The sequence below is a fragment of the Hemiscyllium ocellatum genome, chromosome 1, assembly GCF_020745735.1.
Source record: "Hemiscyllium ocellatum isolate sHemOce1 chromosome 1, sHemOce1.pat.X.cur, whole genome shotgun sequence".
In the NCBI taxonomy this organism is placed as follows: domain Eukaryota; kingdom Metazoa; phylum Chordata; class Chondrichthyes; order Orectolobiformes; family Hemiscylliidae; genus Hemiscyllium; species Hemiscyllium ocellatum.
The window spans coordinates 8,353,317-8,377,729 of NC_083401.1; the positions used below are offsets into that span (position 1 = coordinate 8,353,317).

The 24,413-nt window shown below is 44.8% G+C and overlaps 1 protein-coding gene across 1 annotated transcript in view; it reads left to right on the forward strand.

Annotated features, from left to right (window-relative positions):
- Window positions 1-24,413, forward strand: part of zgc:64106 (uncharacterized protein LOC393348 homolog) — a 110,338-nt gene that overhangs the window by 18,647 nt on the left and 67,278 nt on the right. Inside the window, exons 2-3 of the mRNA XM_060827940.1 lie at window positions 5,048-5,287; window positions 14,280-14,369. Coding sequence (XP_060683923.1) covers window positions 5,048-5,287; window positions 14,280-14,369 — 330 coding nt within the window. The remainder of the gene's footprint in view (window positions 1-5,047; window positions 5,288-14,279; window positions 14,370-24,413) is intronic.

A 24,413-nucleotide genomic window follows, 5' to 3' on the forward strand; every position in this document is an offset into this window, starting at 1 on the left:
ACCTCGGTGGTGGGCGAGTTGTTGGAGGGAATCCTGAGGGACAGGATGTACATGTAATTGGAAAGGCAAGGACTGATTAGGGATAGTCAACATGGCTTTGTGGGTGGGAAATCATGTCTCACAAACTTGATTGAGTTTTTTGAAGAAGTAACAAAGAGGATTGATGAGGGCAGAGCAGTACATGTGATCTATATGGACTTCAGTAAGGCGTTTGACAAGGTTCCCCATGGGAGACTGATTAGCAAGGTTAGGTCTCATGGAATACAGGGAGAACCAGTCATTTGGACACGGAATTGGCTCAAAGGTAGAAGACAAAGGGTGGTGGTTGAGGGTTGTTTTTCAGACTGGAGGCCTGTGACCAGTGGTGTGCCACAAGGATTGGTGCTGAGTCCTCTACTTTTTGACATTCATATAAATGATTTGGATTCAAGCATGAGAGGTACAGTTAGTAAGTTTGCAGATGACACCAAAATTGGAGGTGTAGTGGACAGCGAAGAGGGTTACCTCAGATTACAACAGGATCTGGACCAGATGGGCCAATGGGCTGAGAAGTGGCAGATGGAGTTTAATTCAGTTAAATGCGAGGTGCTGCATTTTGGGAAAGCAAATCTTAGCAGGATTTATACACTTAATGGTAAGGTCCTAGGGAGTGTTGCTGAACAAAGAGACCTTGGAGTGCAGGTTCATAGCTCCTTGAAAGTGGAGTCGCAGGTAGATAGGATAGTGATGAAGTTGTTTGGTATGCTTTCCTTTATTGGCCAGAGTATTAAGTACAGAATTCTGGATTAGTGGTGCTGGAAGAGCACAGCAGTTCAGACAGCATCCGAGGAGCAGCGAAATCGACGTTTCGGGCAAAAGCCCTTCAGGAATAAAGGCAGAGAGCCTGAAGTGTGGAGAGATAAGCTAGAGGAGGGTGTGGGTGGGGAGAAAGTAGCATCGAGTACAATAGGTGAGTGGGGGAGGGGGTGAAAGTGATAGGTCAGGGACGGGGGGAGGGTGGAGTGGATAGGTGGAAAAGGAGATAGGCAGGTAGGACAAGTCATGGGGACAGTGCTGAGCTGGAAGTTTGGAACTACGGTGAGGTGGGGGAAGGGGAATCACCTTCACCCCCTCCCCCACTCACCTATTGTACTCTATGCTACTTTCTCCCCACCCCCACCCTCCTCTAGCTTATCTCTCCACGCTTCAGGCTCTCTGCCTTTATTCGTGATGAAGGGCATTTGCCCGAAACATCGATTTTATTGAGTACAGGAGTTGGGAGGTCATGTTGCAGCTGTACAGGTCATTGGTTAGGCCACTGTTGGAATATTGTGTGCAATTCTGGTCTCCTTCCTATTGGAAAGATGTTGTTAAACTTGAAAGGGTTCAGAAAAGATTCACAAGGATGTTGCCGGGATTGGAGGATTTGAGTTATAGGGAGAGGCCGAACAGACTGGGGCTGTTTTCCTTGGAGCGTCGGAGGCTGAGGGGTGACCTTATAGAGGTTTACAAAATTCTGAAGGGCATGGATAGAGTAAATAAGCAAAGTCTTTTCCCTGGGGTCGGGGAGTCCAGAACTAGAGGGCAAAGCTTTAGGGTGAGAGGGGAAAGATATAAAAGAGACCTAAGGGGCAACGTTTTCACGCAGAGGGTGGTATGTGTATGGAATGAGCTGGCAGAGGATGTGGTGGAGGCTGGTACAATTGCAACATTTAAGAGGCATTTGGATGTGTATATGAATAGGAAGGGTTTGGAGGATTATGGGCCGGGTGCTGCCAGGTGGGACTAGACTGGGTTGGGATGTCTGGTCGGCATGGAGGGGTTGGACCGAAGGGTCTGTTTCCGTGCTGTACATCTCTATGACTCTCTCTCTGGTTCACTAATGTTCTTAAGGGAAGGAAATTGCCATTCTTATCTGGTCTGGCCTACATGTGACTCCAAACCCGTAGAAATGTGGGTGACTCTTAACTACCCTCTGGGAATAAATGCTGTCCTCACCAGTGAGGCCGTCTTTCTGTGACTGAATTTAAAAAGCCTGTTCCGAAATCTGGTCTGTGCTTTCTGTGGGTCTAAAAGAGAGTGGAACTCGGGAAATTTTCGTTGCTTTTAAAATCTGTCACTCGTACTCCAGAGATAGCAGGACTTGATTTCCAGTACTTAGCCAGTGAGGTGCAGCACGACAACATGTTCAGACAATTTCCTGCAGATTGTAAACACCGAGAAGAGTTTGTTTAACATTGGATATTTACGCAAGCAGCTGTCGAGGGAGGGGATGTTGCAAAAATTCTCCACTGTCAGATTTATAGACTGCACATAAAGAGGCCATCCAGCCCATCTGGTCAGATCTACCCTTTCAAGGAGGAATCCCGTTCCTACCACTCCCCCCTAACTCAGGAGTTTTTTTCCTCATTCAAACCCAGATCCAATTCCTGAAGGCAAAATGATTGTGCTTTGCAATGTCAGGAGAGGAGGGGGTGTGGCGTTTTTGATAAGGGATAGCAATACAGCTGTACTGAGGGAGGATATTGCCGGAAATATATCCAGGGAAGTTATTTGGGTGGAACTGAGAAATAAGAAAGGGATGATAACCTTATTGGGATTGCATTATAGACCCCCTAATAGTCAGAAAGAAATTGAGAAACAAACTTGTACAGAGATCTCCGCTATCTGTAAGAGTAATAGGGTGGCTATGGTAGGGAATTTTAACTTTCCAAACATAGACTGGGACTGCCATAGTGTTGAGGGTTTAGATGGAGAGGAATTTGTTAAGTGTGCACAAGACAATTTTCTGATTCAGTATGTGGATGTACCTACTACAGAAGGTGCAAAACTTGACCTACTCTTGGGAAATAAGGCAGGGCAGGTGACTGAGGTGTCAGTGGGGGAGCACTTTGGGACCAGTGACCATAATTCTATTGGATTTAAAATAGTGATGGAAAAGGATAGACCAGATCTAAAAGTTGAAGTTCTAAATTGGAGGAAAGTAAATTTTTACGGTATTAGGCAACAACTTTAGAATGTTGATTGGGGGCAGATGTTCGCAGGTAAAGGGACGGCTGGAAAATGGGAAGCCTTCAGAAATGAGATAACGGGAATCCACAGAAAGGATATTCCTGTCAGGGTGAAAGGGAAGGTTGGAAAGTATAGGGAATGCTGGATGACTAAAGAAATTAAGAAAAAGAAGGAAGCATATGTAAGGTACAGACAGGATAGATCGAGTGAATCCTTAGAAGAGTATAAAGACATAAGTATAAATATATTACGAACAAAAGGGTAACTAGGGAGAGAATAGGGCCCCTCAAAGATCAGCAAGACAGCCTTTGTGTGGAGCCACAGAAAATGGGAGAGATGCTAAGTGAGTATTTGCATCAGTATTTACTGTGGAAAAGGACATGGAAGATATAGACTGTAAGGAAATAGATAGCGACATCTTGCAAAATGTCCATATTACAGAAGAAGAAGTGCTGGATGTCTTGAAACGCATAAAGGTAGATAAATCCCCAGGACTTGATCAGGTGTACCCTAGACCTCTGTGGGAAGCAAGAGAAGTGATTGCTGGGCCTCTTGCTGAGATATTTGTATCATCCCTAGTCACAGGTGAGGTGCCGGAAGACTGGAGGTTGGCTAACGCGGTGCCACTGTTTAAGAAGGGTGGTAAGGACAAGCCAGGTAACTATAGACCAGTGGTGGGCAGGTTGCTGGAGGGAATCCTGAGGGACAGTATGTACATGTATTTGGAAAGGCAAGGACTGATTAGGGATAGTCAACATGGCTTTATGCATGGGAAATCATGTCTCACAAACTTGATTGAGTTTTTTGAATAAGTAACAAAGAGGATCAATGAGGGCAGAATGGTAGATGCGATTCAATAAGGCGTTCAACAAGGTTCCTCATGGGAGACTGATTAGCAAGGTTACATCTCACAGAATACAGGGAGAACTAGCCAGTTGGATACAGAACTGGCTCAAAGGTAGAAGTCAGAGAGTGGTGGTGGAGGGTTGTTTTTCAGACTGGAGGCCTGTGATCAGTGGAGTGCCACAAGGATCGGTGCTGAGTCCTCTACTTTTTGTCATTTATATAAATGATTTGAATCCGAGCATAAGAGGTATAGTTAGTAAGTTTGCAGATGACACCAAAATTGGAGGTGTAGTGGACAGCGAAGAGGGTTACCTCAGATTACAACAGGATCTTGACCAGATGGGCCAATGGGCTGAGAAGTGGCAGATAGAGTTGAATTCAGATAAATGCGAGGTGCTGCATTTTGGGAAAGCAAATCTTAGCAGGACTTATACACTTAATAGTAAGGTCCTAGGGAGTGTTATTGAACAAAGAGACCTTGGAGTGCAGGTTCATAGCTCCTTGAAAGTGGCGTCCCAGTTAGATAGGATAGTGAAGAAGGCGTTTGGTATGGTTTCTTTTGTTGGTCAGCGTATTGAGTACAGGAGTTGGGAGGTCACATTGTGGCTGTACAGGACATTGGTTAGGCCACTGTTGGAATATTGCGTGCAATTCTGGTCTCTTTCCTATCGGAAAGATGTTGTGAAACTTGAAAGGTTCAGAAAAGATTTACAAGGGTGTTGCCAGGGTTGGAGGATTTGAGCTACAGGGAGAGCCTGAACAGGCTGGGGCTGTTTTCCCTGGAGCGTCGGAGGCTGAGGGGTGACCTTATAGAGTTTTACAAAATTATGAGAGGCATGGATAGGGTAAATAGGCAAAGTCTTTTCCCTGGGGTCGGGGAGTCCAGAAATAGAGGGCATAGGTTTAGGGCGAGAGGGGAAAGATATAAAAGAGACATAAGGGGCAACATTTTCACACAGAGGGTGGTACGTGTATGGAATGAACTGCCAGAGGGAGTGGTGGAGGCTGGTACAATTGCAACATTTAAGAGGCATTTGGATGGGAATATGAATAGGAAGGGTTTGGAGGGATATGGGCCAGGTGCAGGTGGGACTAGATTGGGTTAGGATATCTGGCGAGCATGGATGGGTTGGATCGAAGGATCTGTTTCCGTGCTGTACATCTCTATGACTCTATGACTCTGTGAGTATTTCTCTGTCTCTATGCTCAGGCATTGGGAAGTTCATTGCACAGGACCTTGCCCAGAGAAAGGCCCGTGTGATCCTGGCCTGCCGCAGTGTGGAACGAGGAGAGAGAGCAGTGCGAGAAATTCGACGCCAGACAGGAAACAGCGACATTCACCTCCGTCTCCTGGACACCAGCTCCATGGAATCCGTGCAGAGGTTCACAGAGCAGATCAGGAAGGAGGAGAAGCAACTGGACATCCTTGTAAACAATGCAGCTGCCTCAGGTAATGGGAAGAGACAAAAAAATAGAAACTGCAGATGCTGGAATCAAAAGTAGACAAACAGGAGGCTGGAAGCACACAGCAGGCCAGGCAGCATCAGGAGGTGGAGATGTTCATGTTTCGGGCGTAACCCTTCTTCAGGAATGGGGGCGGATATGGGGGGAGCTGCAGGTAAAGGGGGTGGTGGAGGCAGGGTGGTGAAGCAGAGATAGGCGATGACAGGTAGAGGGTACGACCTGGTTGGTCAATGGGAGGAATGAATCCGATTGGTAGTAGGGAGGATGGAAGGGAGCCGGGGGATGGGGAGGGAGGTTATTTGAAATTGAAGAACTCAATGTTGAGTCCTCCGGGCTGTAGGCTGCCCAGGCGGAAGATGAAGTGCTGTTCTTCCACTTTGCGCTGTGGTTCATTGTGGCAATGGAGGAGGCCAAGGATGGTCATGTCAGAAAGGGAGAGGGAAGGGGAATTAGAATGGGCGGTGACTGGGAGTCTGGTCGGCCCCTGTGGGTCCAGCTGAGATACTCAGCAAACTGTTCCCTAAGTTCAAGTTTAGTGTCCCCTATGTAGGGAAAACAAATTCTCCTTCCCACTCCCTTTCTGATATGACCAGCCTTGGCCTCCTCCATTGCCACAATGAACCACAGTACAAACTGGAGGAGCAACATCTCATCTTCCGCCTGGGCAGCCTGCAGCCCGGAGGACCCAACATTGTGTTCTTCAAATTCAAATAACGTCCCTGCCCATTCCCTGACTCCCTTTCACTCACCCCAACTACCAACCAGATTCATTCCTCCCCCTGACCAACCAGGTCGTACCCTCTACCTGTCTTCACCTATCTCCACTTCACCACCCCTACCCCCCCTCACCCCCTTTCTCTGCACCCACTCCTAGTCCTGAGGAAAGGTTACACCCGAAACAATGACATCTCCACCACTTGATGCTATCGGGCCTGCTCTGTTCTTCCAGCCTCCTGCTTGTCTACCTCAGGTAATGGGAAGGCTGTAACTAAGCAGAGGGTTAGGGAAGGTTCTGGAATTCTGCTCCAGGAAACATAGAGATGTACAGGATGGAAACATACCCTTCAGTCCATGCTGACCAGATATCCCAACCAAATCTAGTCCCACCTGCCAGCACCTTGCCCATACCCCTCCAAACCCTTCCTATTCATATACCCATCAAATACCTCTTAAATGTTGCAATTGTACCAGCCTCCTACACTCCCTCTGCCAGCTCATTCCGTACATGTACCACCCTCTGTGTGAAAACGTTGCCCCTTAGGTCTCTTTTATATCTTTCCCCTCTCACCCTAAACCTATGCCCTCTAGTTCTGGACTCCCCGACCCCGGCCTATTTATCCGATCCATGCCCCTCAGAATTTTGTAAACCTCTATAAAGTCATCCCTCAGCCTCCGACGCTCCAGGGAAAACAGCCCCAGCCTGTTCAGCCTCTCCTTGTAACTCGAATCCTCCAACCCTGGCAACATCCTTGTAAATCTTTTCTGAAGCCTTTCAAGTTTCACAACATCTTTCCAATAGGAAGGAGACCAGAATTGCACACAATATTCCAACAGTGGCCTAACCAATGTCCTGTATAGCTGCAACATGACCTCCCAACTCCTGTACTCAATACGCTGACCAATAAAAGAAAGCATACCAAACACCTTCACTATCCTATCTACTTGCGACTCCACTTTCAAGGAGCTATGAACCTGCACTCCTAGGTCTCTTTGTTCAGCAACACTCCCTAGGACATAGAACATAGAACAGAACAATACAGCGCAGTACAGGCCCTTCGGCCCTCAATGTTGCGCCGATCCAAGCCCACCTAACCTACACTAACCCACTATCCTCCATATGTCTATCCAATGCCCGTTTAAATGCCCTTAAAGAGGGAAGTCCACCACTGCTACTGGCAGGGCATTCCATGAACTCACGACTCGCTGAGTAAAGAATCTACCCCTAACATCTGTCCTATACCTACCACCCCTTAATTTAAAGCTATGCCCCCTCGTAATAGCTGACTCCATACGTGGAAAAAGGTTCTCATGGTCAACCCTATATAAACCCCTAATCATCTTGTACACCTCTATCAAGTCACCCCTAAACCTTCTTTTCTCCAATGAGAACAGCCCCAAGTGCCTCAGCCTTTCCTCATACGATCTTCCTACCATACCAGGCAACATCCTGGTAAACCTCCTCTGCACCTGTTCCAGTGCCTCCACATCCTTCCTATAGTATGGCGACCAAAACTGCACACAGTACTCCAGATGCGGCTGCACCAGAGTCTTATACAACTGCAACATGACCTCAGGACTCCGGAACTCAATTCCTCTACCAATAAAAGCCAGTACACCATATGCCTTCTTCACAGCACTATTTACCTGGGTGGCAACTTTCAGAGATCTGTGTACATGGACACCAAGATCCCTCTGCTCATCCACACTACCAAGTATCTGACCATTAGCCCAGTACCCCATCTTCTTGTTACTCTTACCAAAGTGAATCACTTCACATTTACCTACATTGAACTCCATTTGCCACCTTTCTGCCCAGCTCTGTAGCTTATCTATATCCCGTTGTAACCTACCACATCCTTCCTCACTGTCAACAACTCCACCGACTTTCGTATCATCCGCAAACTTGCTCACCCAACCTTCTAGCCCCTCCTCCAGGTCCTTTATAAAAATGACAAACAGCAATGGTCCCAAAACAGATCCTTGCAGAACACCGCTGGTAACTGCACTCCAAGATGAACCTTTACCATCAACTACTACCCTCTGTCTTCTTCTACCCAGCCAATTCCTAATCCAAACCTCCAACTCCCCTCAATGCCATACCTCCGTAAGTTTTGCAGTAGCCTACCATGGGGAACCTTATCAAACGCCTTATTAACATCCATATACACCACATCTACCGCTTTACCCTCGTCCACCTCCTTACAGGTGAATTGTCTCAAAGAATTCAATAAGGTTTGTGAGGCACGACCTGCCCTACACAAAACCATGTTGACTATCCTTGATCATATTATTCCTATCTAGATGGTCATAAATCCTATCCCTTACAATTCTCTCTAAGACTTTGCCCACAACAGAAGTGAGACTCACTGGCCTATAGTTACTAGGGTTATCCCTACTCCCCTTCTTGAACAAGGGAACCACATTTGCTATCCTCCAGTCTTCTGGCACTATTCCTGTAGACAACAAGGACATAAAAATCAAGGCCAATGGCTCTGACATCTCCTCCCTTGCTTCCCAGAGAATCCTAAGATAAAGCCATCAGGCCCAGAGGACTTATCTATATTCACCCTTTCCAGAATTTCCAACACCTCTTCCCTACATACCTCAAAGCCATCCATTCCAATTAATTGTGACTCAATATTCACATTGGCAACAATGTCCTGTTCCTGAGTGAATACTGACGAAAAGTATTCATTCAGTGTCTTCCCAATTTCTTCAGCCTCCACACGCAACTTCCCATTACTATCCTTGACTGGACCTATTCCTACCCTAGTCATTCTTTTATTCCTGACATACCTATAGAAAGCCTTTGGGTTTTCCCTAATCCTACCAACCAAGGACTTTTCATGTCCCCTCCTTGCTGCTCTTAGCTCTCTCTTTAGATCCTTCCTGGCTACCTTATAACTCTCAATCACCCCAATTGAACCTTCACGCCTCATCTTTACATAGGCCGCTCTCTTCCCTTTAACACGGGATTCCAATTCCTTATTAAACCACAGCTCCCTCACAGGTACATACTTATCAAGGACACTCAATAGTTGTTCCTTGAACAAGCTCCACATATCATTTGTGTTCTTCCCTTGAAGCCTACTTTTCCAAGCCATGCATCCTAAGTCATGCCTCACCGCATCATAATTTCCCTGCCCCCAGCTATAACTCTTGCCCTGTAGTGCACACTTATCCTTCTCCATCACTAGAGTAAAAGTCACCAAATTGTGGTCACTGTCCCCAAAGTGCTCACCTACCTCCAATTCTATCACCTGGCCTGGTTCGTTACCCAGAACCAAATCCAGTATGGCCTCACCTCTTGTTGGCCTGCCTACATATTGCGTCAGGAAACCCTCCTGCACACATTGGACAAACACCGACCCATCTAACATACTCGAGCTATAGCTTTCCCAGTCAATATCTGGAAAGTTAAAGTCCCCCATAACAACCACCCTATTACTTTCACTCTTCTCCTGAATCATCCTCGCAATCCTTCTTCTACATCTCTAGGACTATTGGGAGGCCTGTAGAAAACTTCTAACAGGGTAACCTCACCTTTCCTATTTCTAAGCTCAGCCCAAACTACCTCAGATGGCGAGTCTTCATCCATCGTCCTTTCCACTGCTGTAATACTATCCTTGACAAGCAATGACACACCTCCCCCTCTTTTACCCCCACCTCTGACCCTACTGAAACATTTAAACCCTGGAACCTGCAACAGCTAATCCTGTCCCTGTTCTACCCATGTCTCCGTAATAGCCACAACATCGAAATCCCAGGTACCAACCCGCGCTGTAAGTTCACCTACCTTATTTCGTATATTTCTCGCATTGAACTATACACACTTCCTGTTTACAGGCACCCTCCTTCGAGATTGATGCCATGTTCCTAACCTCCCTACACTCCAGGTCCTGCACCCTAAAGCTACAGTCTAGATTCCCATGCCCCTGCAGAGTTAGTTTAAACCCCCCGTACCATTAAGTGTATAAGTCCTGCTAAGATTTGCTTTCCCAAAATGCAGCACTTCACATTTATCTGAATTAACCTCCATCTGCCACTTCTCAGCCCATTGGCCCATCTGGTCCAGATCCTGTTGTATTCTGAGGTAACATTCTTTGCTGTCCACGACACCTCCAATTTTGGTGTCATCTGCAAACTTACTAACTGTACCTCTTATGCTTGCATCCAAATCATTTATGTAAATGACAAAAAGTAGAGGACCCAGCACCGATCCTTGTGGCACTCCACTGGTCACAGGCCTCGAACGCCTTACTGAAGTCCATATAGATCACATCTACCGCTCTGCCCTCATCTATCCTCTTGTTACTTCTTCAAGTTTGTGAGACATGATTTCCCATGCACAAATCCATGTTGACTATCCCTAATCAGTCCTTGTCTTTCCAAATACAATTACATCCTGTCCCTCAGGATTCCCTCCAACAACTTGCCCATCACCAAGGTCAGGCTCACTGGTCTATGGTTCCCTGGCTTGTCCCTACCACCCTTCTTAAACAGTGGCACCACGTTTTCCAACCTCTAGTCTTCCAGCACCTCACCTGTGACTAGGGATGATACAAATATCTCAGCAAGAGGCCCAGCAATCACTTTTCTAGCTTCCCACAGAGGTCTAGAGTACACCTGATCAGGTCCTGGGGATTTATCCACTTGACCGTTTCAAGACATCCAGCACTTCCTCTTCCGTAAAATGGACATTTTGCAAGGTGTCACCATCTATTTCCCTGCATGCTATGTCTTCTATATCCTTACCCACAGTAAATACTGATGCAAATGCTGGGCAGCATGGTGGCTCAGTGGTTAGCACTGTTGCCTCACAGTACCAGGGACCTGGGTTCAATTCCTGCCTTGGGCGACTGTCGGTGTGGAGTTTGTACGCTCTCCCTGTGCCTGAGTGGGTTTCCTCCCACAGACCAAAGATGTGCAGTTCAGGTGAATTGGCCATGCTAAAATTGCCCATAGTGTTAGGTGTATTAGTTGGGGTAAATGTAGGGGAATTGGTCTTGGTGGGTTGCTCTTTGGAGGATTTGTGTTGGCTTGTTGGACCAAAGGGCCTGTTTCCACACTGTATGTACTCTAATCTAACAAAATGCTTTTATGCAGCTCCACATAAAGGCCGCTTTGCTGATCTGTGTGGATCCCTATTCTCTCCCTTTTGTTCTTAATGTATTTGTAAAAACCCTTTGGATTCTCCTTAATTCTATTTGCCAAGGCTATCTCATGTCCCCTTTTTGCCCTCCTGATTTCCCTCTTAAATATACTCCTACTGCCTTTATACTCTTCTAAGGATTCACGCGATCTATCCTGTCTGTACCTGACCGTATGCTTCCTTCTTTTCTTAACCAAACCCTCAATTTTTTTAGTCATCCAGCATTCCCTATACCTACCAGTCTTTCCTTTCACCCTAAAACGAACATACTTTCTCTGGACTCTCGTTATCTAATTTCTGAAGGCTTCACATTTTCCAGCTGTCTCTTTACCAGTGCACGTCTACCCCCAATCAACTTTCGAAAGTTAGATTAGATTAGATTAGATTAGATTACTTACAACGTGGAAACAGGCCCTTTGGCCCAACTAGTCCTAATACTGTAAAAATTTGCCTTCCTCCAATTTAGAACTTCAACTTTTAGATCTGGTCAATCCTTTTCCATCACTATTTTAAATCTAATAGAATTATGGTCGCTGGTCCCAAAGTGCTCCCCCACTGACACCTCAATCACATGCCCTGCCTTATTTCCCAAGAGTAGGTACACCCACATACTGAATCAGAAAACAAATTCCTCTCCATCTAAACCCTTAACACTATGGCAACCCCAGTCCCAGTCTATGTTCGGAAAGTTAAAATCCCCTACCATAACTACCCTATTATTCTTACAGATAGCTGAAATGACACGACCAGCTATCCTTAGTAGCCACACACGCAGATGACAAGCAACATGAGTTTGACTGGGACAACACTACTATTATAGGACAAGCCAAACAGAGAACAGCCAGGGAATTCCTAGAGGCAAGGCAGTCATCCACTGATTCAATCAACAAGCACATCGACCTGGACCCAATATACCGGCCACTGCAGCGGACAGCTGGAACTGACAACCGGAAGCGGCAGATTCAAACCACTACAAATGCCGGAGGAAAGATCACAGAAGCACTTCACAGGAGGCTCCCAAGCACTGAGGATGTCACCTAGACAGGGGACGAAACGTCTGCAACACAAATTCCCAGCTCGGCGAACAGAACCACAACAATGTTGTTTTAGCTGAGCTAGCAAGAGCCTTTTTCATGTTCAATGACTACGTGCCAGTATCAATGTAACTGCTTTACCTCGGCACTGATGTACACAGTTGTGTGCTTTCTGTACATTAGATTTAGAATTAAAAATTCATCAATTCGCATTCTTTCATAAACACAAAATTATTGATTTATTATAAAACAATAATTTTGGTCATCTCCAAACTTGTCAATGTTAGATCCCTCATGCAAGTCACCTATACATATTGTAAATAGTTGTGGCCTCAGCACTGATCCCTGTGGCATTCCACTCGTTATAAGCTGCCATCATGAAAATGATCCCTTTATCCCAACTCTGTGTCTTCTATTTGTTAGCTAATCCTGTATCCATGCTAATGTACTACTCCCAACACTATGGGCTCCCATGAAGTGGTGGAAGGTGTCATCAACAAGCAGCACCTGCTCAGTGACGCCCAGTTTGGGTTCCACCAGGGCCACTCAGCTCCTGACCTCACGACATAGGAACAGGCCATTCAGCCCCTCGAGCCTGTTCCCCCATTCAATGAGATCATGGCTGATCTGTTGCCTAACTCTATATTCCTGCCTTGGGCCCATAGCCCTGATACCCTTGCTTAATAAAAATATGTTGATCTCAGATTTAACTTTAACAATTAAATTAGTATTGACCACTGTTTGTGGAAGAGGGTTCCAAACTTCCACTACTCTTTTTGTGTAGAAGTGCTTTCTAACATCTCTCCCGAATGGCCTGGCCCGACTTCTGAAACTGTTCCCCTGGTTCTAGAATTTTCAACCAGTGGAAATTGTTAACCTTTATCTACTCTGTCTTTCCCTGTTAATATCCTGAAGACCTTGATTAGATCACTCCTTAACTTTCTAAATTCTTGAGAATTAGCTCAGTTTGCTGGATGATTGGATTGTAAAGCAGTGTGTTCCCATCACCAGTTGAGGTTTCCATGAAGCTTCTCAACCTCTCCCTTTGTGTGTGAGGTACAGTGGCCCTCAGCTTAGCTCCACCACCAGTGCTCTCTTTCTCTCTCTGGTGAGAGAGTAGGCCTGTGGTCTGGTAAGACTATGGCAACACAACACCTCCCTTCAGCCTTTACAGCATTCAGCGCTTCCATCCATTTCTTGATATGACCTGGGGTGAATCACATCGGCTGAAGACTGGTATCTGTGATGCTGGGGACCACTGGAGGAGGCTGAGGTGAATCATCCATTCGGCACTTCTGGCTGCGATTGCTTCAGCCTTATTATTGCATTCGTTCGCTCTAAATGAATCACTCAATACCAGGTCTGTTCTAATCATCAAATGGTTTATTTTATATTGCGGGGTATGGTGTGGAGCAAGACACTGGGACTGCCAGCTACTTCTCCATTGAACAGAGGAAATAGTACAGGTCTTAAACCTTTACCTCAGTTCATCCTGGCTGGTTGAGTTATGTCATTGGAGACAGAGAGAAAGACAGGTTCTTGACTAGTAAGGGGATCAAGGGCTTCAGAGAAAAAGGGGTTGAGAAACATTTGCAGACACAGTGAGTAAAATGGCCTCCTCTATCTTATGTTCCTACTATAGCAAATCAATCACGATATGAATAGATTACAAACATGTCCAATCAAGTTAATAATGAGGCAACATGTAGCTGTGTGATTGGCTTTCAGACAACGCTGGCACATCTCACAATATTTACCAGACACTTTAAAACTGTTTCAGCTTAGTAATACTCCTTTTTATAACACACAGCATAGGGGGTTTGCTGCCTGAGCCATCGGTGACCCTTACATCCTGGGCTGAACTTGGACTCTCACTTACTCACTCCCAGCCTGTTCCCATTCCGAACCCAGACTATTAGTCGCACTCTCAAACCAGTCTCAATCTGATCTGAGTTTGGATACATCAGTGAAAGTAGCCTGCAGTATTTTTACAGCAGAATGGAACTGAAGGCACTTTATCATAGGTCAAAACTCTACATTGCGATTAATTGCTGCAAAATGTTCCCTCTCAGGTTTGGACCCAGCAATCACTTCTGAGGGTTTCGAACTGACTATTGCTACGAACTATCTCGGTCCATTCCTCCTGACCAACCTATTACTAGGTGAGTGCTTCACTGAATCATCGTTCATCTTCACAATATCATGATTCATCTTCACTCAATCACCATCTTCACTCAGTCACCATTGTCACTATCACCATCATCACTCAATCATCGTCCTCACTCAATCACCATCCTCACTCAATCACTATCTTCACTCAATCACCATCCTCACTCAATCACTATCCTCACTCAATCACCATCCTCACTCAATCATCAGCCTCACTCAATCACCATCCTCACTCAATCACCATCCTCACTCAATCACCATAATCACTCAATCACCATCTTCATTCAAACACCATCATCAATCACCATTCTCACTCAATCACCATCGCCACTCAATCACCATCCGCACTCAATCACCATCCTCACTCAATCACCATCCTCACTCAATCACCATCATCACTCAATCATCATCGTCACTCAATGCTCATCATCACTCAATCATCATCATCACTCAATCACCATCCTCACTCAATCATCATCATCATTGATCCACCATCATCACTCACTCATCATCGTCACTCAATCACCATCCTTGCTCAATCTCCATCCTGACTCAATCATCATTGACACTAAATCACAATCCTCACTCAATCACCATCCTCATTCAATCACCACCATCACTCAATCATCATCGTCACTCAATCACCATCATCACTCAATCACCATCCTCATACAATCGCCATCATCAGCTGAAAATGTGTTGCTGGTTAAAGCACAGCAGGTAAGGCAGCATCTCAGGAATAGGGAATTCGACGTTTCGAACATAAGTCCTTCATCAGGCTTATGCTCGAAACATCGAATTCCCTATTCCTGAGATGCTGCCTAACCTGCTGTGCTTTAACCAGCAACACATTTTCAGCTGTGATCTCCAGCATCTGCAGACCTCATTTTTTACTCAATCACCATCATCACTCAATCATGATCGTCACTCAATCATCATTATCACTCAATCACCATTGACACTCAATCACCATCGCCACTCAAACACAATCCTCACTCAATCACCATCTTCACTCAATCACCATCATCACTCAATCATCATCGTCACTCAATCACCATCCTCACTCAATCACCATCATTACTCAATCACCATCCTAACTCAATCAAAATCCTCACTCAATCACCATCGTCACTCAATCACCATCCTCACTTAATCACCAGCCTCAAACAATCACCATCATCACTCAATCATCAACGTCATTCAATCAGCATCCTCACTCAGTCACCGTCATCACTCAATCACCATCATCACTCAATCAACATCGTCACTCAATCACCAGCATCACTCAATCATCACCATCTCTCAATCACCATCATTACTCAATCACAATCAACACTCAATCATCATCCTCACTCAATCACCATCGTCAACCGATCATCGTTGTCAATCAATCACCATCATCACTCAATATTCTCCTCGATCAACATCGTCACTCAATCACCATCGCCACTCAATCACCATCTCCACTCAATCACCATCCTCACTCAATCACCATCCTCTCTCAATCATCATTTACACTTAATCACCATCCTCACTCAATCAGCTTCGTCACTCAGTCACCATCCTCACTCAATCACTATTCTCACTCAATCACCATCATCACTGAATCTCCATCCTGACTCAATCATCATCATCACTTAATCATCATCCTCACTCAATCACCATCCGCACTCAATCCTCATCACCACTCAATCACCATCGTTACTCAATCACCGTCTTCACTCAATCACCATCTTTATTCAATCACCATCCTCACTCAATCATCATCGTCACTCAATCACCATCCTCACTCAATCACCATCATCACTCAATTCCCATCCTCACTCAATCACCATCCTCACACAATCACCATCATCACTCAATCACCATCATCACTCAATTCCCATCCTCACTCAATCACCATCCTCACACAATCACCATCATCACACAATCACCATCCTCTCTCAATCATCATCATCACTCAATCACCATCCTCACTCAATCAGCATCGCCACTCAATCACCATCCTCACTCAATCATCATCGTCACTCAACCACCATCATCACTCAATCATCATCGTCACTCAACCACCATCCTCACTCAATCACCATCCTCTCTCAATCCTCATCATCACTCAATCACCGTCTTCACTCAATCACCATCCTCTCTCAACCACCATCCTCACTCAATCACCATCCTCACTCAATCACCATCATCACTCAATCACGATCCTCACTCAATCAGCATCATCACTTAGTCACCATCGCCACTCAATCACCATCCTCACTCAATCATCATCGCCACTCAATCACCATCATCACTCAATCATCATCGTCACTCAACCACCATCCTCACTCAATCACCATCCTCTCTCAATCCTCATCATCACTCAATCACCGTCTTCACTCAATCACCATCTTTACTCAATCACCATCCTCACTCAATCACCATCCTCACTCAATCACCATCGCCACTCAATCACCATCATCACTCCATCACCATCATCACTCAATCATCATCGTCACTCAATCACCATCCTCACTCAATCATCATCGTCAATCACCATCATTACTCAATCACCATCATCACTCAATCATCATTGTCACTCATACACCATCGCCACTCAATCACCATCATCACTCCATCACCATCATCACTCAATCATCATCCTCACTCAATCACCATCCGCACTCAATCCTCATCACCACTCAATCACCATCGTTACTCAATCACAGTCTTCACTCAATCACCATCTTTACTCAATCACCATCCTCACTCAATCGCCATCATCACTCAATCACCATCCTCACTCAATCATCATCGTCACTCAATCACCATCCTCACTCAATCATCATCACTCAATCACCATCATTGCTCAATTACCATCGCCACTCAATCACCATCCTCACACAATCTCCATCATCACACAATCACCATCCTCTCTCAATCATCATTTACACTTAATCACCATCCTCACTCAATCAGCTTCGCCACTCAATCACCATCCTCACTCAATCACCATCATCACTCAATCACCATCCTCACACAATCACCATCATCACACAATCACCATCCTCTCTCAATCATCATCATCACTCAATCACCATCCTCACTCAATCAGCATCGCCACTCAATCACCATCCTCACTCAAGCATCATCGTCACTCAACCACCATCATCACTCAATCATCATCGTCACTCAACCACCATCCTCACTCAATCACCATCCTCTCTCAATCCTCATCATCACTCAATCACCGTCTTCACTCAATCACCATCCTCTCTCAACCACCATCCTCACTCAATCACCATCCTCACTCAATCACCATCATCACTCAATCACAATCCTCACTCAATCAGCATCATCACTTAGTCACCATCGCCACTCAATCACCATCCTCACTCAATCATCATCGCCACTCAATCACCATCATCACTCAATCATCATCGTCACTCAACCACCATCCTCACTCAATCACCATCCTCTCTCAATCCTCATCATCACTCAATCACCGTCTTCACTCAATCACCATCTTTACTCAATCACCATCCTCACTCAATCACCATCCTCACTCAATCACCATCGCCACTCAATCACCATCATCACTCCATCACCATCATCACTCAATCATCATCGTCACTCATTCACCATCCTCACTCAATCATCATCATCAATCACCATCATTACTCAATCACCATCATCACTCAATCATCATTGTCACTCAATCACCATCACCACTCAATCACCATCATCACTCCATCACTATCATCACTCAATCATCATCCTCACTCAATCACCATCGTCCCCCGAACATCATTGACAATCAATCACCATCATCACACAATATTCTTCTCAATCATCATCGTCACTCAATCGCCATTGCCACTCAATCATCATCGTTATCACTCAATCACCATCGTCACTCAATCATCATCGTCACTCAATCACCATCATCACTCAATATTCTACTCAATCATCATCGTCACTCAATCACCATCATCACTCAATCATCATCGTCACTCAACTACCATCCTCACTCAATCACCATCCTCTCACAATCCTCATCACTCAATCATCATTATCACTCAATCAGCATCCTCACTCAATCATCATCGTCACTCATCCGCCATCATCACTCACTCATCATCGTCACTCAGTCACCATCCTCACTCAATCACCATCCTCTCACAATCCTCATCATCACTCAATCATCATCATCACTCAATCAGCATCCTCACTCAATCATCATCGTCACTCATCCGCCATCTTCACTCAGTCATCATCGTCACTCAGTCACCATCCTCACTCAATCACTATTCTCACTCAATCACCATCATCACTGAATCTCTATCCTGACTCAATCATCATCATCACTTAATCATCATCCTCACTCAATCACCATCCGCACTCAATCCTCATCACCACTCAATCACCATCGTTACTCAATGACCGTCTTCACTCAATCACCATCTTTACTCAATCACCATCCTCACTCAATCACCATCATCACTCAATCACCATCCTCACTCAATCACCATCGCCACTCAATCACCATCATCACTCCATCACCATCCTCACTCAATCATCATCGTCAATCACCATTATTACTCAATCACCATCATCACTCAATCATCATTGTCATTGAATCACCATCCTCACTCAATCACCATCCTCACTCAAGCACCATCACCACTCAATCACCATCATCACTCAATCACCATTGCCACTCAATCACCATCATCACTCATTCACCATCGCCACTCAATCACCATTGCCACTCAATCACCATCGTCACTCAAACATCATCGCCACTCAATTACCATCCTCACTCAATCACCGTCCTCACTCTATCACCATCATCACTCAATATTCTACTCAATCACCATCGTCACTCAATCACCCTTGCCACTCAAACATCATCATCGTCACTCAATCACCATCATCACTCAATATTCTACTCAATCACCATCGTCACTCAATCACCCTTGCCACTCAAACATCATCATCATCACTCAATCACCATCATCACTCAATCATCATCGTCACTCAATCACCATCATCACTCAATATTCTACTCAGTCATCATTGTCACTCAATCACCATTGCCACTCAATCATCATCATCATCATCACTCAATCAACATCATCAATCATCATCATCATCACTCAATCACCATCCTCACTCAATCACCATCCTCACTCAATCACCATCATCACTCAATTCCCATCCTCACTCAATCACCATCATCGCTCAATTACCATCGCCACACAATCACCACCCTCTCTCAATCATCATCATCACTCAATCACCATCCTCACTCAATCAGCATCGCCACACAATCACCATCCTCACTCAATCACCATCATCACTCAATCATCATCGTCACTCAATCACCATCCTCACTCAATCACCATTCTCACTCAGTCACCATCATTACTGAATCTCCATCCTGACTCAATCATCATCATCACTCAATCACCATCGCCACTCAATCACCATCATCACTCAATCACCATCATCACTCAATCACCATCATTACTCAATCATCATTGTCACTCAATCACCATCGCCACTCAATCATCATCATCACTCAATCATCATCGTCACTCATCCGCCATCATCACTCACTCATCATCGTCACTCAGTCACCATCCTCACTCAATCACTATTCTCACTCAATCACCATCATCACACAATCACCATCCTCTCTCAATCATCATTTACACTTAATCACCATCCTCACTCAATTACCATCGCCACTCAATCACCATCCTTACACAATCTCCATCATCACTCAATCACCATCCTCTCTCAATCATCATTTACACTTAATCACCATCCTCACTCAATCATCTTCGACACTCAATCACCATCCTCATTCAATCACCATCCTCTCTCAATCATCATCGTCACTCATCCGCCATCATCACTCAATCATCATCGTCATTCAATCACCATCCTCACTCAATCACCATTCTCACTCAGTCACCATCATTACTGAATCTCCATCCTGACTCAATCATCATCATCGCTCAATCACCATCATCACTCAATCACCACCATCACTTAATCATCATCGTCACTCAATCGCCATCCTCACTCAATCACCATCCTCTCTCAATCCTCATCATCACTCAATCACCATCATCACTCCATCATCATTGTCACTCAATCACCATCATCACTCCATCACCATCATCACTCAATCATCATCGTCACTCAATCACCATCCTCACTCAATCATCATCATCAATCACCATCATTACTCAATCACCATCATCACTCAATCATCATTGTCACTAAATCACCATCCTCACTCAATCACCATCATCACACAATCACCATCCTCTCTCAATCATCATCATCACACAATCACCATCATCACTCAATCACCATCATCACTCAATTCCCATCCTCACTCAATCACCATCCTCACACAATCACCATCATCACACAATCACCATCCTCTCTCAATCATCATCATCACTCAATCAGCATCATCACTTAGTCATCATCGTCACTCAATCACCATCCTCTCTCAATCCTCATCATCACTCAATCACCATCATCACTCCATCATCATTGTCACTCAATCACCATCATCACTCCATCACCATCATCACTCAATCATCATCGTCACTCAATCACCATCCTCACTCAATCATCATCGTCAATCACCATCATTACTCAATCACCATCATCACTCAATCATCGTCACTCAATCACCATCCTCACTCAATCACCATCATCACACAATCACCATCCTCTCTCAATCATCATCATCACACAATCATCGTTACTCATCCGCCATCATCACTCACTCATCATCGTCACTCAGTCACCATCCTCACTCAATCACTATTCTCACTCAATCATCATCATCACTGAATCTCCATCCTGACTCAATCATCATCATCACTTAATCATCATCCTCACTCAATCACCATCCGCACTCAATCCTCATCACCACTCAATCACCATTGTTACTCAATCACCGTCCTCACTCAATCACTATCTTTACTCAATCACCATCCTCACTCAATCGCCATCATCACTCAATCACCATCCTCACTCAATCACCATCGCCACTCAATCACCATCATCACTCCATCACCATCATCACTCAATCATCATCGTCACTCAATCACCATCTTCACTCAATCATCATCGTCAATCACCATCATTACTCAATCACCATCATCACTCAATCATCATTGTCATTGAATCACCATCCTCACTCAAACACCATCACCACTCAATCACCATCATCACTCAATCACCATCGCCACTCATTCACCATCATCACTCATTCACCATCGCCACTCAATCACCATCGTTACTCAATGACCGTCTTCACTCAATCACCATCTTTACTCAATCACCATCCTCACTCAATCACCATCATCACTCAATCACCATCCTCACTCAATCACCATCGCCACTCAATCACCATCATCACTCCAATAACCATCCTCACTCAATCATCATCGTCAATCACCATTATTACTCAATCACCATCATCACTCAATCATCATTGTCATTGAATCACCATCCTCACTCAATCACCATCCTCACTCAAGCACCATCACCACTCAATCACCATCATCACTCAATCACCATTGCCACTCAATCACCATCATCACTCATTCACCATCGCCACTCAATCACCATTGCCACTCAATCACCATCGTCACTCAAACATCATCGCCACTCAATTACCATCCTCACTCAATCACCGTCCTCACTCTATCACCATCATCACTCAATATTCTACTCAATCACCATCGTCACTCAATCACCCTTGCCACTCAAACATCATCATCGTCACTCAATCACCATCATCACTCAATATTCTACTCAATCACCATCGTCACTCAATCACCCTTGCCACTCAAACATCATCATCATCACTCAATCACCATCATCACTCAATCATCATCGTCACTCAATCACCATCATCACTCAATATTCTACTCAGTCATCATTGTCACTCAATCACCATTGCCACTCAATCATCATCATCATCATCACTCAATCAACATCATCAATCATCATCATCATCACTCAATCACCATCCTCACTCAATCACCATCCTCACTCAATCACCATCATCACTCAATTCCCATCCTCACTCAATCACCATCATCGCTCAATTACCATCGCCACACAATCACCACCCTCTCTCAATCATCATCATCACTCAATCACCATCCTCACTCAATCAGCATCGCCACACAATCACCATCCTCACTCAATCACCATCATCACTCAATCATCATCGTCACTCAATCACCATCCTCACTCAATCACCATTCTCACTCAGTCACCATCATTACTGAATCTCCATCCTGACTCAATCATCATCATCACTCAATCACCATCGCCACTCAATCACCATCATCACTCAATCACCATCATCACTCAATCACCATCATTACTCAATCATCATTGTCACTCAATCACCATCGCCACTCAATCATCATCATCACTCAATCATCATCGTCACTCATCCGCCATCATCACTCACTCATCATCGTCACTCAGTCACCATCCTCACTCAATCACTATTCTCACTCAATCACCATCATCACACAATCACCATCCTCTCTCAATCATCATTTACACTTAATCACCATCCTCACTCAATTACCATCGCCACTCAATCACCATCCTTACACAATCTCCATCATCACACAATCACCATCCTCTCTCAATCATCATTTACACTTAATCACCATCCTCACTCAATCATCTTCGACACTCAATCACCATCCTCATTCAATCACCATCCTCTCTCAATCATCATCGTCACTCATCCGCCATCATCACTCAATCATCATCGTCATTCAATCACCATCCTCACTCAATCACCATTCTCACTCAGTCACCATCATTACTGAATCTCCATCCTGACTCAATCATCATCATCGCTCAATCACCATCATCACTCAATCACCACCATCACTTAATCATCATCGTCACTCAATCGCCATCCTCACTCAATCACCATCCTCTCTCAATCCTCATCATCACTCAATCACCATCATCACTCCATCATCATTGTCACTCAATCACCATCATCACTCCATCACCATCATCACTCAATCATCATCGTCACTCAATCACCATCCTCACTCAATCATCATCATCAATCACCATCATTACTCAATCACCATCATCACTCAATCATCATTGTCACTCAATCACCATCCTCACTCAATCACCATCATCACACAATCACCATCCTCTCTCAATCATCATCATCACACAATCACCATCATCACTCAATCACCATCATCACTCAATTCCCATCCTCACTCAATCACCATCCTCACACAATCACCATCATCACACAATCACCATCCTCTCTCAATCATCATCATCACTCAATCAGCATCATCACTTAGTCATCATCGTCACTCAATCACCATCCTCTCTCAATCCTCATCATCACTCAATCACCATCATCACTCCATCATCATTGTCACTCAATCACCATCATCACTCCATCACCATCATCACTCAATCATCATCGTCACTCAATCACCATCCTCACTCAATCATCATCGTCAATCACCATCATTACTCAATCACCATCATCACTCAATCATCGTCACTCAATCACCATCCTCACTCAATCACCATCATCACACAATCACCATCCTCTCTCAATCATCATCATCACACAATCATCGTTACTCATCCGCCATCATCACTCACTCATCATCGTCACTCAGTCACCATCCTCACTCAATCACTATTCTCACTCAATCATCATCATCACTGAATCTCCATCCTGACTCAATCATCATCATCACTTAATCATCATCCTCACTCAATCACCATCCGCACTCAATCCTCATCACCACTCAATCACCATTGTTACTCAATCACCGTCCTCACTCAATCACTATCTTTACTCAATCACCATCCTCACTCAATCGCCATCATCACTCAATCACCATCCTCACTCAATCACCATCGCCACTCAATCACCATCATCACTCCATCACCATCATCACTCAATCATCATCGTCACTCAATCACCATCTTCACTC